This window comes from Serinus canaria, chromosome 17 (genome assembly GCF_022539315.1).
Source record: "Serinus canaria isolate serCan28SL12 chromosome 17, serCan2020, whole genome shotgun sequence".
NCBI lineage: Eukaryota > Metazoa > Chordata > Aves > Passeriformes > Fringillidae > Serinus > Serinus canaria.
Window position 1 is genome coordinate 758,654 of NC_066330.1, and position 15,436 is coordinate 774,089.

Below are 15,436 nucleotides of genomic sequence, written 5' to 3' on the forward strand. Positions count from 1 at the left end.
GGCCAGCACATGGACCCTCCATTTGGAATAGAGGCCTGAGTGCCAGGAAGGTGCCAGGAGGTCGCAGTTAGGGTTTAAGTGGATTTCCCTTGCTGTGGGAAGGGCCATGCCAGCCCCGGGGTGGGGCTGGGGTTTGGTGGCAGCGTGGCCGCGTCCCTCGGTGCCCTGCGCTTGGTGCCGCTCCCGTGGCCACCAGCAGCCAGCTGGGCTCACGTGGTGTTCTGGGTGTTTTGGGAGGAGGGTTTGGAGCAGTGGCTCTGGGATTAATTGCCCTTTTCTGTTCAGTACAACCCTCCTCCTGCGGGCGGTGCCGGGGCTGCAGCGCCGTCCGGCCGAGCAGAGCTAACCAGCCATTTGATGGATTTTTGCATTTCCTGCAGTGGGGATGTGATGGGAAAAGGAACTTTATTGACTGGAGTTCAGCTGCTCCTGTAAGCCACCACTTGCCTTAAATTGAAATGACATGAGAAGCCTGTCAGCATTTCATTGCTTCCTTCTGTCGTGCTGATGGTACGCTGAGATCACCATCTGTGGTTTTCTTCTGTCAGGCAACGAGCTCTGCTCAAACTTTACAGGAATATTCTAAGCAGTTTTTTTCTTATCTTTGCAGGTCATGCAATATTTAAACTTACATATCTAAGCAATCATGACTACAAACACCTTTACTTTGAATCAGATGCTGCTACTGTCAATGAAATTGTACTGAAGGTGAGTATTAAATTTTAACGTGACCCAAAATCCTGGTGTTTTACCTCTTGTTAGACATGTGAGTATTCAGAGGGCTCTGGAAACACACGAGGGTGCAGTGCCTGAGGACCACTGGGGTGTGTTTAACCTGCCAGGATGGCTGCTCCATGCCTGTTGTTTTATTCATCCTTCCAACAGCCACTGCCTGTCTGTGTGTAGCATTTCCTTTTGTGCTTTTTTCTAGCTAATAGAGACACCACTTTCTGTGGAATTTTATAGGAAACTACCAAATTGTATTGTGTCCAGGTAGTTTCCACCTCTGGCCACGAGGTCAGCAGCCCCGTGCCGTGCAGGGGTCGGGTGCTCCTGCCCCTCCCAGCTCTGCCCCACACTCAGGTGTCCCTGCACAGCACACAGGGGCTTCTCTGCCCTGATCCTCTCCCAGGACTTTGCTTCCTTGGGGCCCTGTACAGACACAAACTCCCTCGCTTTGGGAAACAAATTTTTGTTACACTCTCGAAAAATTAAATGGAATTTTCCACAAGTTCATCTTTCGTAGCAAGTCAAAATTCAAAAGCAGTAATTTTGGCAAACCATCTGTTATGTTTGCTTTTATTGGCTGTGTGGAGTTTAGAGGATTGTTAAACAACTGACGTGCGATGAAATAACTTTAATTCATTACCCAGGAGGTCAGGGTGTCTGAGGGTTGCTGCTTTGTGAGCTGTTAGGCCAATTCTTCTGTTCCCACTTTATCTTAGATCAGCTAGTGCAATCCCAGGCACTTAAAATCATGGAATTGTGGAATCACTGAGGCTGGAAAAGACCTCCAAGCCCACCAACCTTTGCCCAAGTACCTCCATGCCACATCTCCTTGGGTTTTGAACACTTCCACCCATCCAAGTCTGGTCATAAACAGAGGCTAAAAAAAAGGTTCACTGTCAATAACATGAATATTCAAGAGAGAAATAACATTGAGCAGTACTTTTTTCTCAAGTTGCAGTTTGTTTATATAGAACATTCCCTGGTTTCATGCACAAGTCACTGGTTTGTTTTCAATTCCATCAGCATTAGGGAGCGCAGAAAAATCAGACTTTTCAAATTAGGCTTTTTAGATGATCAAGTGAGAAGGACTGAGACTTTATTGACCATGAAAATTCCCTATATTTTTATGCCTTAAGCTGTAATATGCAATGAAAGTGAAACACTCTACAGTGCATAAAATTGTGCAAGTTTTAAGCCACAGCATATTAACCAGCTAATGACAGACCAAAGGGCATTTTTATCTTTTTGATTCTTGCATTAACCTTCCATTAAAATTATCTCTGAGATTATCACAAAGCATTGGAGATAATAAATTTAGGGAGTAGCAGGCTTGTTAAATATCATTTTAAAATGCTTTCATCAAGTAAAATGTGCCAAAACACAGAGAAACTCTGAGATTAGCTGAGTATGCAAACATCATAATGGAAGAATTCTTTTTACTGAGGCTGATAAGGTCCTTTATTGATGCTCATCACTGATTGTCCCAGCACTGGGGGGCCTGGACAGCTCCCTGCCTTCCCCAGAGGTTTGGGTGACCCAGGATGGGACCAGGGACACGGGAGGACAGCCCAGGGCTCTCCTGGCACTCTGGGCTCTCTCTGCCATCATCCTGCCGGTGGTTGCCGGGACCAGTTAGACCAGAGCCCTGCTCAGGGGGTGGGCTGGGGGTCCCTGTCCCCCAGCCTCGGGTGACATTAACAGCACCTCGTGTCTTGCAGGTTAACTATATTCTAGAGTCGCGAGCAAGCACGGCCAGAGCAGATTATTTTGCTCAGAAACAAAGAAAACTGAGCAGGAGAACAAGCTTTAGCTTCCAGAAGGAGAAGAAGTCGGGCCAGCAGTGAGGCTGGAGCAGAGCCTGCGTGCCGCGCTCGGGGCCGCTCCGCCGGGGCGGCCGGGACCGCTGCTCCTGCCGCGGGGCGGGGCGGCCGGCCGGGAATCTGAACTCTCCCGTCTCTCACGGCTGGAAGATTGTCCCTCCTCGGCGGTGGGAAGTCTCCCCTGTGACAGAAATAAAGAGCCATATCAGCCGGAAAGAAGACTGTTACGCTTCAGGTTCCTTTGATTAGAAATAAGAGAATGACGTAGACTGGCATCATTTAATTACTGTATTATGTACAATCACAAGAAGAGATGTGATTACATATTATTTCACAGCCTGGTTAAAATAAATTATATACATCTGTAATCCACCCACGTACACGCAGGTATTGCTTGTGACATGATCAAATTTCTAAAAACAAAATGTAGGACAAATGTATCCATTTTTACTATTAATAAACAGATGTAATCTTTTTCAAGGTCCATATGATGCACAGTTCTTTTGGGGGGAGGCTGCAGTCCCAGATGGTTTCACTTCTGTTGCTGAAGTGCAGGAGGCATCCGTGAGCCAGGAACAGCAGCCGTGGCAGGGGAGCGCTTAGCGAGGGAGCGCTGAGACAGTCGAGTCTGTTGTGTTTGTTTTGTTCAGAAATATTTTTATTTAACTGTGCTTTTCAGCTTTGCAAATGCTTTATTGGAAGTTCCTTGCTGAAGGCAGCACAGTGGTTGGAAATCCACGTCTTGGAGGTGGAGAGGAGAATCCTCCCGCCCGGGACCCTCAGCTGCTGCCACCCTGGGGCTGGCACATCCACTGGGGCACCCTGCCCCTGGGGACTCAGAAATGCCTTCACCTGCTCTCAGTATTATTCTTTAACAATAAAAATTAAGACCTACTTTGTACTGGGATTTGTAACTACCTTGGCCTTGTTCATCCTTAACAGATCAGGGAACACGGGAATGGATGCTGGCACCCAGAGCCGCATTTCTGGTTGAATTCACCAGAGGTGTCTTTCTTGCATCTCTCCAGGTCACTGGAGCTCTGCACACACTATCACAGAACTGCCCTGGTTCCCCACGGGGCTGGGGGCAGCCCCCTGGGGCACTGCCCACCCTCTGCCAGCCCCCACCTTGCTTTTGTACAGAGAAAACTTCCTGAGCCTTACCAGAGCAGAGCAGCCCCCGGGCAGAGGGAGGGCCTGGGTCTCACCTGTTGTGTTTATGTTCTGGGTTTCAGAAGCTTGGCCCTGCACCACCGAGGCCACGCCTCCCTGTACAGTCTTCCATGATATCTGCAAAACAAGAGAAACACTATTTTATAGTATTCTATTAATTTTTTTTAATATTTTCTATGTGCAAATGCAGCACAGATACAATGGGAAAAGCCCCTTCGATGTAAATGACTCTTTTGACCGACTCTGTGAAATATTTGACATTAAAGTTGCTCTGTGAATGTTCTTTGGCCACCCAGTTTCAATTCTTTTTAACTGAACTGAAAAGTTGCCTATTTGGTACCATAATCTGCAGCAATCTCCTGTTACCATGGCCATAGTGCTGTTGCCACCCCCTCACGTGTATTTATTATCAGCAGGGATTCAGCATGTGCAGGTTTGCTCTCAGGAGAGCCTAAAAAACTCAGGCAATAACATCTCTGCTGTCTGTGACATTGTGGCACAGTCCCTGCCCGGACAGCTCTGTTCACACCCTCCTGTCAGTCCCCTTCCTGCTCCTGGTGTGGGTGTCCTGGGACCCAGGCAGAGATGGACAGACAGGCTGCTCCAAGGGCTGGGTGGGGAGCCGGGAGCTTTGGAGCCCAAAGTGAGTTTATTTGCTCCAAAGGAGCCACTGACAGTTAAAAACCAAATTTGCTTCCAAAGACCAGATTCAGTTTGATACATGGCCCGCAGGAAACCTTCCTTAAACCCTGGAAAGATCCAGCATTCCAGGAGCTGAACATGCCTGCCCCAGAACGGGCATTTCTGCTGCCCAGCGCTCCTGAAGGAGTTAAATCAGCGCTCGTGGCTGCAGAGTGTGCACAGCTGAGCACGGAGCCATCGCGGGCTGGTCTTTCCCCGGTAGCTGTAGATGTAATTGAGTCAGATGGGCATTCAACTGGGTCAGCAAGGCAAGCTGTTCCCCATCCCTGCTACGGGGCAGAGCAGAGCGCCGCTCCGGCCTGCCGCACGCAGGCAGCTGCTGGAGAGATCCCCTGAATTCTCTGACTCCTGCTGTCAGAGGAGTCCTGGCCACAGGGACAATTCCCCTCCACCTCCTTGGCTTTGTCAGAGCACAGAGAGCACCACAGAAAGACCTTTGAGCAGGGGACACCCAGAGCACCCTGGCACATGCTGGCACCCAAGGCCAGAGCACTGGGTGCTCTCCCTGGGCTCTGCAGGGGTTTGCCATGAGCTCCCAGAGCACCAATTCCAGCCAGAGGCACCTTTGGTTTTGGGTTGGCAGGAGTCTGGTGCACCCCAGGGGTTTTGCAGCTGCCCCTCAGGGGGATCTGAGACCTGGCACCGGGACAAGCAAACAAACCCATGGCACAGCCATGGGAGCAGCCTGAGATGAATGGGGGGAGTTATTTATGGAGACATGTTTGTAATGGGCCCATGAATCCATGGAAATGCGCTGCTGTGGTGGCGGGTGGGGCTGGGTGCTGCTGCTGCAGCTGAAATTAATGCCCCTTAAATCACATCCCAGCACAGCCACCCCGAGCAGCACTGGGACAAGGACAGCAACGAGGACAGGGACGTGTGAGCACAGTGGGCACACGGCCAGCTGGGCCAGCAGGAGTGTGCCCTGGCCAGGTGCTGCTCCCTGGCATCGCTGCCATGACCGTGGAGAGCTCAGGGTCACCAAGAACTGGGGCACAGGGAGGGCTGGCCCTGGGCACAGCCCCATGTGCTGCTCCACTGCGTGAAGGGTTAAGCACTGTCATGTTTTATTCTCCCCACACACCTCTGCTTAAATGCAAAAAGAGAAAAAAAATCTCAACAGGGTGTTGTTCACTCTAAAAACCCTAAGCATGATTTGTGAACTCTCACAGCCTGGGTAATCTCATCAGAGTAATGGGATTATATTTCAAATCACCATGGCCTGTTCATTACACATTTAAACTCCTTTGACAGAGGAAAAGTTAAATAAAATGTGTGCGTCAGCCCTGGTTGACTTTCCCAGTTCTCTTTCTTGATTAGACAAACAGATGCTGAGCTCCAAAATGAAAAAATAATGTGCTCATTTATTCATTTTTCTGACAAGTCACAATAGATTTTTAACTACAAATGAGCCCCCTCCCCAGGTGGGAGTGCGGGGCCCGCGTGTGCTGTAATGGGCTGGGAGCTGGTGGCTGGAATGGGGCACAAGTGGTCATTTCCAGGCTGGGAGCGTGGGGACACGGCCACAATTCCCCTGTCACTGCCACTGCCACCGCTGCGGGGCGGATTTCTGTGAAGAGCTGGAATTCCACTCCACAGCCACAGCCACCACCCGCAGCCCTGGCCCAGCCCCAGCACCCACCGAGGCTCTGGCACCTCCTCCTGCTCTGCTCGCCCAGGCTGGAACACAGCCCAGGGCAGTGCCAGGGCTGCTGGGGCTGCCAGGGCCACGGGGATGGATGTGGGGTGGCCATGGGGATGGATGTGGGGTGGCCATGGGGACAGCCGTGGGGTGGGCACACTGAGCACTCCCAGCCACAGGCACGTACCTGCTTAGTGCGCTGGAGCTCCTTCCACGATGTCTCTGCTCCCAAACCGACCTCAGCAGGAGCACCAGGTGTGCCACGGGGATGAGAAGAGTTCAGCCCAGGTGTGGATGGTCTCGGTGCCCCCAGGTCCTGCGTGGGCCCCACCAGGGCGGCTCAGCCTCCTCCCAGGAGCTGCAGATGAAGGAGCAGGCGGGCTGAGCGGGCTGGGCTGCGCTCCTGCTGGAGAGCGAGGTCTCGTCAGGGAGCACCGGGACTCTATTAGGGAGCTGAAATGCCAGATAATTAGAAATACACCAGCAAACCCCATTATTGTCAGGAGGCTGCAACTGCGTACAGTAATGAAGCAATTATTAATGAGCAACTGCAAGACTGTCATTAATTTCAGCTTTTCAGGATCACAGACTACGACAAGTTAAATGTTACAGCAGAGCCGGGCCGGGCTGGTCCCCACCCCAGCCGGGCACAGCAGGGTGTTTTGGCACCCCTTAGCTTGGGTGGGACGCTCCCTGTGCCCACCGTGCCAACCCCCGCCCCGTTCTCTCCTCCCTGCCGCTGACAGGGATGGGGACAGGGACGGGACAGGGATGGGGACAGGCTGAGGTGCCGCCCCGTCCTGCGGCAGCCCGGGCGCGGGGCCGGTGGCTCCGGGTGCGCTCGGGGCCGGTGCAGCCGGGAGCTGCTCCCGCACCAGCGCAGCCCCGCGCCGCAATCTGTCACGGCGGCTGGGGCTCGCCGGCTCTGCAATATGTACCTCATGTCTGGGCTGTCATCGGACATAATTCCTCCCTGCTGGCATATTGCTGATTTGTGCATAAGTGATGCGTGCAATCCACCTGAGCCGGGAGTCAGGGGTGCCTCGATCCGGGGCTGTCAGGGCAGAGTGTTTTAGTGCCTCCTGCGATTAGCTGGAATTGACAGGCCCTGAGAGCCGGGAATTGCACAACAGGGGAATTAACAGCCAGGGCTGGAGTGGAGTGTGGCACTCGTTTAATCTGCAGTTTATCAGTTTGCGTGGCTCCTTGTCGCAGGCAGGAGATTACACTCCAAAAAAGACGACTCTGTTTTTCTGTGGTGCCAGCAGCCAGGGAGAGGGCAGAGCAGCGCTCGGGGTCAGCAGCGCCGAGGGAAGGGCACCTTGGAGCAGGGTGTGGTGGGCACTGTGCCCTGGGGCTGGGCTCCTGCACAGAGCTTACGGGGCACGGGCAGGGGCGCCTGCCCAGGTGCCAAGCCCAGCCCTCACAGGGGCTCCCTGGGCCACGCTGGGTCCCCGCGGCCTCTGCACCCCTCGGCACATCACCCACGGGACTCCAGAGGAGGATCCACGGAGCCGCAGTCCTGTCCTGCTGCTCCCACGGGCCCTCACAGAGCAGGGATGAACCCTCGGCCCCCACCCTGCCACGAGTGCTCCAATTTTGATAATATCATTAGAGGCTGATAATGGTTTCCAGGAACTCTGCAGCCTCCCTGCGAGGTGACAGCCTGTAAAGGCAGCGCGCAGATAATGTATTCTGCAAGGGTGCGGAAATGTGACTCTGAGCGCATTAAACTCCTTTAATGCGGGTGACATACACCTTCCTGCTCGCATGCCTTGCCCTCCGGGGCACGCACAGCCGGTGCCCCGTGCCCGCGGGCCTTACCCCGCTCCCGCCGCCGCGCTCCCGGAGCCGCCGCTGCCACCGGAGCCTCCGCCGGCCGCGCTCCCCCTTCCCCGCAGCCAGGACGTCAAGCCACGGGATGCAGACGCTCCCACTGTGCACAGATGATCTCCTTGGCCTTCCTTGGTGTCCTGCTCTGATACTGAAACCTTTAGGCAACCTCGCGGTATCAAAGATTATTTATAATGAATTAAATACGTTTTCAGCAGCTTCTTTCCACACTTACTGCCACACTTCCACTGCCACTTCAACTTAATTAGGGAGAGTTCGCTAAAGAGATGGGAATAAATGCATCTATAGAAATATATCTATGTATAAATGAAGAAAGCCGCCACCGCAGGTCAGACCAGTCCTTTCAATTTATTGCCCTGGTACATTCATTTGTAAATAGCTTTGCCTTGCTGGTTTCTAAGTGCAAGGCTAATGTTGGAGTGCTTAAATTAATAGTGACGCACACCTTTCATTATTGCTATTAAATTAGGTGCTGGGCTTTGATGGATTCACTTGTTGCTGAACTAAAAGCCTCGTGGATGTGGGTGTGAGTATCCATTTGGTTTTACAGCAAGTTTAGGTCTCGGTGTCAAGGCAGGCGGAGCTGAGCGGGCTCCTCCTCAGCACACTCCAATTAGCAGGAGGGCCCCTCCCGCAGCCGGGGGAGCCGGGCAGGAGGGCACCACACACCCACAGGGACTTTGGGCTGCGTTCCAGGATCAGCACCCGGTCCCTGCACTAGGGAGAGGGAGCTGGGAACGCCAGCATCATACCTGGCACCAAAGGCCCGGGTGGATCCATGCCATCGCCTGCAGTGGGCACCAGCCCCATACCACACACATCCGCCTTCCCGTGCCTGGAGAAACACACAGAAATGTGACAATCCCCCCCAAAATCCCTGGAGACACGAGGTGTTTGACCCATACGTCAGCCCCGTCCCCTGCGAGCTGTGACTGGCACGGCCCCGGGACATGCAGAGCCCCACGCTGGAGTTCCTGAGGGTCCTGCCCGTGCTGGCCGGGGGCTCTGGGTGCCCCAAGGCCCCTGATCCTGCCCCCACCGTGACCCCATCTTCCTCACCAGTGCTGCCATTCCTGCCGGGGGCACCGGGACTCTCCTGTCCTGTCCAGGGGCTGGGGGCTCTGAGCTGGGTCTCTGAGCAGGGCTGGAGGCTCTGAGCTGGGTCTCTGAGCAGGGCTGGGGCTCTGAGCTGGGTCTCTGAGCAGGGCTGGGGGCTCTGAGCTGGGTCTCTGAGCTGTGCCTTTGTTCTGCCGCGCTGTTCCCACTCTTACGGTGCCACCTTGAGGCCGCCGATCGCAGCCTCCGGCGCGGCGCAGGCTGCGCGACCGCCGCCGTGGCCTGTCCCTGCCCGCTCCCCTGTCCCTGTCCCTACTCCTGTCCCTGCTCCTGTCTGGAGGGACAGTGACCCCCTCAACCCTCTCTTGCACTTCACCGATCCAGGACATGAGGCTGTCTGACACTGGGCATCTGGTCAGGTTAAGGGGTTTTGTCCCAGAGAAAGAGCTCAGGACATTCCTTTGGGGTCAAGTCTCTTATTCCTGTCCCGAAATCCCCTGTGCTGGCCCAGCGGTGACTGTGGGATGCACTGGTGGCATTTTCTGCCCCGTGCCACCGGGCTGGCAAGGACCAGCCTCACAGCCCTGCCCGCAGCCTGGAGGGGCTGTGACCTCGGCAGGGCTGCAGACAGGAGGCAGCGTCATCCCCCCATCATCCCCCCATCATCCCCCCACGGCTCTCCAAGCAGCTGGCAGCGGCAACCAGGTCACCGCCTAGCCTGAGGGACCAACATCCCTGTGTCCAGAGCTGGGGCACAGACATCTGTTCAGAGCAGCTTCCCTACAGACACAGGAAAGGGCTGGCATGGAGCTGACCCCCTCGGCTGGCCCTGCCAGCAGCACTGGGGACACAGGTGTGGAGCTGGTGACCGTGACAGGTCACACTGGTCACTCCCTGTCCCTCTGGCACGGGCAGTGCTGGACACACAAACTGCCTCTCTCCTGCTCTTTGACATTCTAGGGACAATAAATTCCTAACCACCCCAAACTCCTCCTTGGTGCCCTCTGCAGAAATGCTCCAATATTATATATAAACCCAGTGCTCCAGTATTAATGATAAACTACAAATACTGACCAGCTTCCGTGTCCTCCGCCAGCGCTGACAATCATTAACTGGAATATCAAATTTGTGATGTTGGGATGCAGAACCTGGTGAGATGAACTGCTCTGCTTTTTAATCAGCTTTATGGGATGATAGAAAGCATTGATCGACAAAGACAAGACACAGCCCATGTTCTGTGTCTGTAGCTGTGCAACCTGATTAATTTAGATTTACGAAAGGTTGCTTGAGCTGGAGGGGACAGAGCTGGGCATCCTTGTGCTGGACGGACCAGGGCAGGAGCTGTGGCTCTCCAGGCAGGGGGCTTGCCAGCAGCCTGGCTCACCTGGCTCCGGCCGGGGGTCCCCACAGCTCAGCCTTGGTGGCACAGGCTCCCAAACTGCCCCCAGGGACCATCCGGGGCCACCGCGGCGGGACCCGCGGGCTGAGGAGCGCCGGTGCCATCCCAGCACCTGGCACGGGCAGCGTGTGCCTGCCCGCACGTACCTGCCCGAGGCTGGCCCTGCCCTGCCCTCCTCCTCCCCCCGAAACGCCTCCGTGGCCGGGGCAGCGCCCGCCCTGCCCGCCCGGCCCCGGCCGGACAGCTGGTGCCCAGATTGGCGCTGTCATCTCGCATTTGCTCGCCTGCCCCGCGCCGCAGCCGGGGAGGCCGGGCCGGAGTTTTCAGGTCAGAGACTGCATCCAGCGCAGGAGGAAAATTCCCATTTCCCCACCAAGACTTAACTGTGAAGTTACCCAGCACCCGGCCCTCCCCTGGCACGCCCAGCCCCGTGCCCGACCTCGCAGGACACATTCACCCCTCCGGTCGTGGCCATCCCGGGGAAAGGCTGAGGAGCTGGAGCGGCTGCAGGTGGTAGCGGGGGGGGGGCTGTAACCAGAGCCGGGAGCGCGGCTGGATGGGAAGCCGGGCTTGTCAAAAAATTTGGTTTAATTCCTTGAATTTAAAAGTTTACTTAATAAAAGTAACTGAGGAGCAGTAGTGTGCTTTGGCTTCTGTTCGGCATTTGATTTAATAGCTCATGACGTTTTGATTAAAAAATTAGCTGTATATAATATCAATAGAGCTCACATTAGAAGGATTAAGAATTGGCTGACTGACAGGTCTCAAAAAGCAGTTGTCAATGGGGAATCATCATCAGATGATGATGTTCAACATGTTCATCCACGATTTGGAGGTAAATATCAAATCAGTGCTGATAGGATTTGGGATGACAAGGATTAGTGGGAAGATGGGAACGCTGTGGGGAGCTGATGATGCCCTGCACAAGCAGCATCCCCACGCTGCTGCCAAGGGGAGCTGAGCCCTGCCAGCACCAGTGCCACTGCAAATGGCCCTGAGTGAGCCCTGAGCCCTCATGAGACACAACACACTGGAGCCAACACCCGCAGGCACCTGGAGCCCTCAGCAGCCCTGGCACCCCCTCAGCAGCAGGCTGGGTATGGCATTTCAGGAGGTGATGAAGGTCTGGCCCATGTGGTGCCACTGACTGCTCCCAGTGTGAGCAGGGCACTGCAGCTGCTCCTCCTCTGCTGCCCTCGGTAGCCACAGATTTTTGAAAGTCAAATCCCTGTTAGTGCAGGTGCTGTGCCTAACCCACAAGAATCCCCAGTTGTGAGCAGTTCCAATTAGCGGCCGCAGGCACTCAGCCCCTGGATGTGTTCATTAGTGACACGGCCCCACCACGGTGACAAGTGACAAACCTGCCTGAGCTTGTGGTGGCACAGCTCCCACGTTAGCCCTGGCGAGGGACAGGGAGGGCTCTCCCAGGTGCCTGCAGTGGAGCAGGGATGGGCTCCCACTGCAGGGCATGGGGACAGCAGAGCCCCAGAGCCACCTTCCAGCCAGGGCCTGGCACAGTGCCTGGCACGGTGCCCGCTGCTGAAGGAGCCTCCCCTGCCCCAGCTCAGCACATCCAGCAGTGGGAGAGGAGCCCACAGAGCCCCTGGCTCCTGTAAGTGCCACTGAGCAGATGTCCCTGAGCCACCTCCAGGGACAGCTGGCAGTAGAAGGACACCTCCTGTCCTCTGCATAGGCACAGTGAGCAAAACCAGGGGGAGTTCAGTGCTCCTGCAGGGCACCAACCTGGGGGACACGTCCCAGCACAGCCACAGCCCTGCCCCAGCTGGGCCCTGGCAGGATGGGCATCACTGCCCTTGCAGTGCCCGGGCCCACGAGCCCCCAGCTCTGAGCACCAGTAAAGGCTTCGTGCTGCTGCAGGGCTCAGCTGGCCCAGCAAAAGAGCATCAGCTGAATAAAAGAGGGAGTGAGTGATGCCACGATGCCCTGTTGGATTGGAATTGTGTGAGCAAAGTGGTTTTCTCAGAGAGATTTACTTCCTCTGCTGGCCACAGACAGGCAGCTCAGAGAAGGGAACAAGTCTCTGGTGCCGAGGCCACTGCTCCCTCCTTGTCTCAGCACAGCTTTTATCCCATTGCTGAGGGAATCAGAATAAGGAAATACAAACAGGTTTGCAACTCACCCACTGCAAAGCACAAGAGCACAGGCTCCAGTTCTGCTCCCCTGGGCCCTGCTCTCCTCCCAGCCTACACCTTGGCCCCAGAATCTCACCTGGAACTCACAGCTGGATCAAAAAAGGCCATCCCATGCCAGTGGGGACAGTTCCTGCCCTGGGCCTGGACACAGCATCAGCTGTGACAGTGCCCTGGTGCTCTGGGACACCTATGCCTCTGCCAGGGATGATGGCAGCAGGGCCAGGGGCTCCTGCAGGGAGCTGCCCTGACACCCAGCACCCAAGCTGACAAAACCTCTGCTGCCCAGAGACAGAGCCTGGCACTGCTCCTGCCACCACTTCACCTGCAGCCACCGTCCCTCCAAGGGCCAGGCACCTGCAGGGAGGCACAGAACAGGGTCCCCAGGAATGGTAAATGCTGCAAAGTGCTGGAGTCAGCACTATCGCTGAATTTTGCTTTCAACATCTGCAGCCCAATAAATCTTTGTCTCCTTCCAGTGAACTGTGCTCTTCTCGAGCTCCAATTTACATCCCTCAGCAAGGTACCACAGCAGCACGGGCCCCGGGGGTCCCCCTGCCAGCCCGGGTCATCACCCTGCGGGGCCGAGGGGACAGCGAGGGACCCGCCCTGGGCAGCCCCGGCCCACCCACCCCGCAGCTCCCCGGGCCTGGTGGCCACCGGCGCTGCTCTGTGCCAAAACCCTTCCACTCTCCAGACCTTCCCTGGGCTTTTTTTTGGTTTGTTTTAATTGTTTTCAAAACAGATTTCATGTGGTCCCAAAATGAGACCATGATTGTAAATTAAAGTGTAATTAGCCTTTACGCTTTTATATTCATTAACTCTTCTCTGTTAATGATGCAGAGGCTGGAGCACAAACCCAGCATTATGAAACCACATCCAGGAAATAAAATAGTGATTTAGATAATGGCCAGAATGTATTGCTGCTTACACATAATTAAACAAATGCTCAATTTACACTTGGAAACATGAATGAATGTTGATTAACCCCAGCCCAACGACTCTGCTGGCGAGGTGGCTGAGCCGGCTGGGCGCGGGGCTGGCAGCGCCGGGCAGGGTGGGCAGCGCCCGCTCCCGCACGGCCCCGCCGCCCTCCCGCACCTGCCCGGCCCAGGTGCAGCCCTGCTCTGGCTCTGCAGGCTGGTGCCAAAAGCCACCCTGGCACAAGGGTGACACCGCCACACGGGCAGGGGACGCTGCCACGGCAGTGCCACCCCTGTGTCCCAAGGGAGCGGCGGGGACAGCGGGGACAGCGGGTCCCCGTGCCGGGGCCGCTCCCGCACAGGCTTTGTCTCGGTCCCTGCGCCTGCTGCCCTCCAAACGTGCCAGTTACTATGGAGACATCTCCTCCTCTGCTCGGGAGGAGCCCGAGCCCCCCGAGCAGGGAAACGCTCCGCTCTGCTCTCCTGCAGGGAGCCGGGCTCACCGCGGGGCCGGGCCGCGCCAGGAGGAGCCATCCACCGCGGGCTCCTGTGCCTCACGGGCACCAGGCTGAGGGCAGGGGGGCCTGCTGGATCCAGGCTGCCCCCAGTGCCAAGCAGGGCTCTGAGGTGTGTCCTGGTGAGGAGGGCTGTCCTGCTGGTCACAGGGAATCCCTGTGCAGGCACCAGGGGAGCAGGAGCTGGGGACATCCCCTGGGGAGCCCAGCAGAGCCATTCCCCATCTGAGCCTGGCTCCGGGCTGCCCATGGCAGGACACGGCAGCTGGCAGTGTCCCCAGTGCTGCCCCCCCAGCCCCCTCACCTCGCTGTGTCCAGACCTCGGCTCCCATGCACGGGTCATGGATCGCTGCCTCCACAGGCCATAATGGCTCCATCTCGGGGTCAATACGGGCGCCTTTGACACATGATAGACAATAATTGCTCTTTCTTAGAGACTTTTTAGTTCATGGATCATTGACCTGATGGGCTGTAACAGCTCCGACAGAGGCTGCACACCCCTGTGCTTAACCACCCTCAGGAGCAGGCAGCTCACGGGGCCTGGAACAGTCTCTCCAAGTCCATGCCCCCAGTGCAGGCTGCCAAGGGCCCCGGGGCCACTGGAAGCCCTTCTGGTGGCATGGCCATGGCATAGAGACCGTGGCAGGAGGCACAGGAGCCCAGGAGAAAAGGCCAGCACACCCCAGGACCCCTCGAGTACCATGGACAGAACCAGGATGCACAGGACCAGGTCACCTCCCAGGCTCTGGAGGCTGGAGATCCCCTCTCTGACAGCAACTTCCAGGTATATGATTTAATGAAAGGCACAATAAGAAGTGAAACAATTAGAATTTCTGCCTCATTATCATGGTAATCTTATCAGTCGGATAATGAGGTATTAATGGAGATTTAATGTGCCTCTCATAACAGAATCCCTTGGAGAAAACACATAAGGAAATTGCTGTAAATCCACTTAATGATGGAAAGGTCCCCAAACACCATATTCCAGAGGATGAAAAATGCTGGATGCAAATGAGAGAGAACCAAGGTCAATAACGCTGCGGGGACCGAGCTCACGGCAGCACCGGCCCCGCCCGCCCCGCCCCGCCCGGCACCGGCACCGGGCGGGCGCTCGGCAGCTGAACAAATCCTCCTGTCTCGTCGGGAAAAGTGAGCATTTCCTAAGAAAAAAGACGCCAACCATAATACTTTTGGACTTGACCACTCTCAGCAAGGCATCGAGCAGCAGCCAGCAGAGGGACAGGCACAGTCCTGCTGCAGGCAGAGCCATTTCTCTCCTCCCAAGCTACCAGAACGGCCAAGCTGCAGATTCAAAAGCATGACTGAAGAGCTCTGTGTTAAGCAGCCAGTGCAGCAGAGCTTCCTCTCCCCTCTACTGGATTTTGGTTCTTTTTGCCAGTGTCCCTCCCCTGGGTGGGGTGAGGATGGAGCAGAGCAGCAATGCCCAACGCAAACCACACAGAGTTAGTGGGA

General features: G+C 55.8%; 1 protein-coding gene and 1 long non-coding RNA gene across 6 annotated transcripts in view; one reads left to right on the plus strand and one right to left on the minus strand.

Moving 5' to 3' along the window:
* Nucleotides 1-3,033, plus strand: part of MAPKAP1 (MAPK associated protein 1) — a 79,566-nt gene extending 76,533 nt beyond the window's left edge. For all 5 annotated transcript variants that reach the window (XM_030231363.2, XM_030231364.2, XM_050980808.1 and 2 more), the window contains 2 exons: nucleotides 611-708; nucleotides 2,448-3,033. In XM_030231363.2, coding sequence (XP_030087223.1) covers nucleotides 611-708; nucleotides 2,448-2,573 — 224 coding nt within the window. In that variant the 3' untranslated portion in view covers nucleotides 2,574-3,033. The remainder of the gene's footprint in view (nucleotides 1-610; nucleotides 709-2,447) is intronic.
* A 152-nt stretch (nucleotides 3,034-3,185) lies between these two features.
* On the minus strand, nucleotides 3,186-9,592 carry LOC127060213 (uncharacterized). Its single transcript, XR_007778953.1, has 3 exons — nucleotides 7,891-9,592; nucleotides 6,254-6,519; nucleotides 3,186-3,839 (listed from the first exon to the last, which is right to left on the minus strand). It is a non-coding gene; the product is annotated as an uncharacterized LOC127060213 (long non-coding RNA).
* Nucleotides 9,593-15,436: the final 5,844 nt, after the last annotated feature.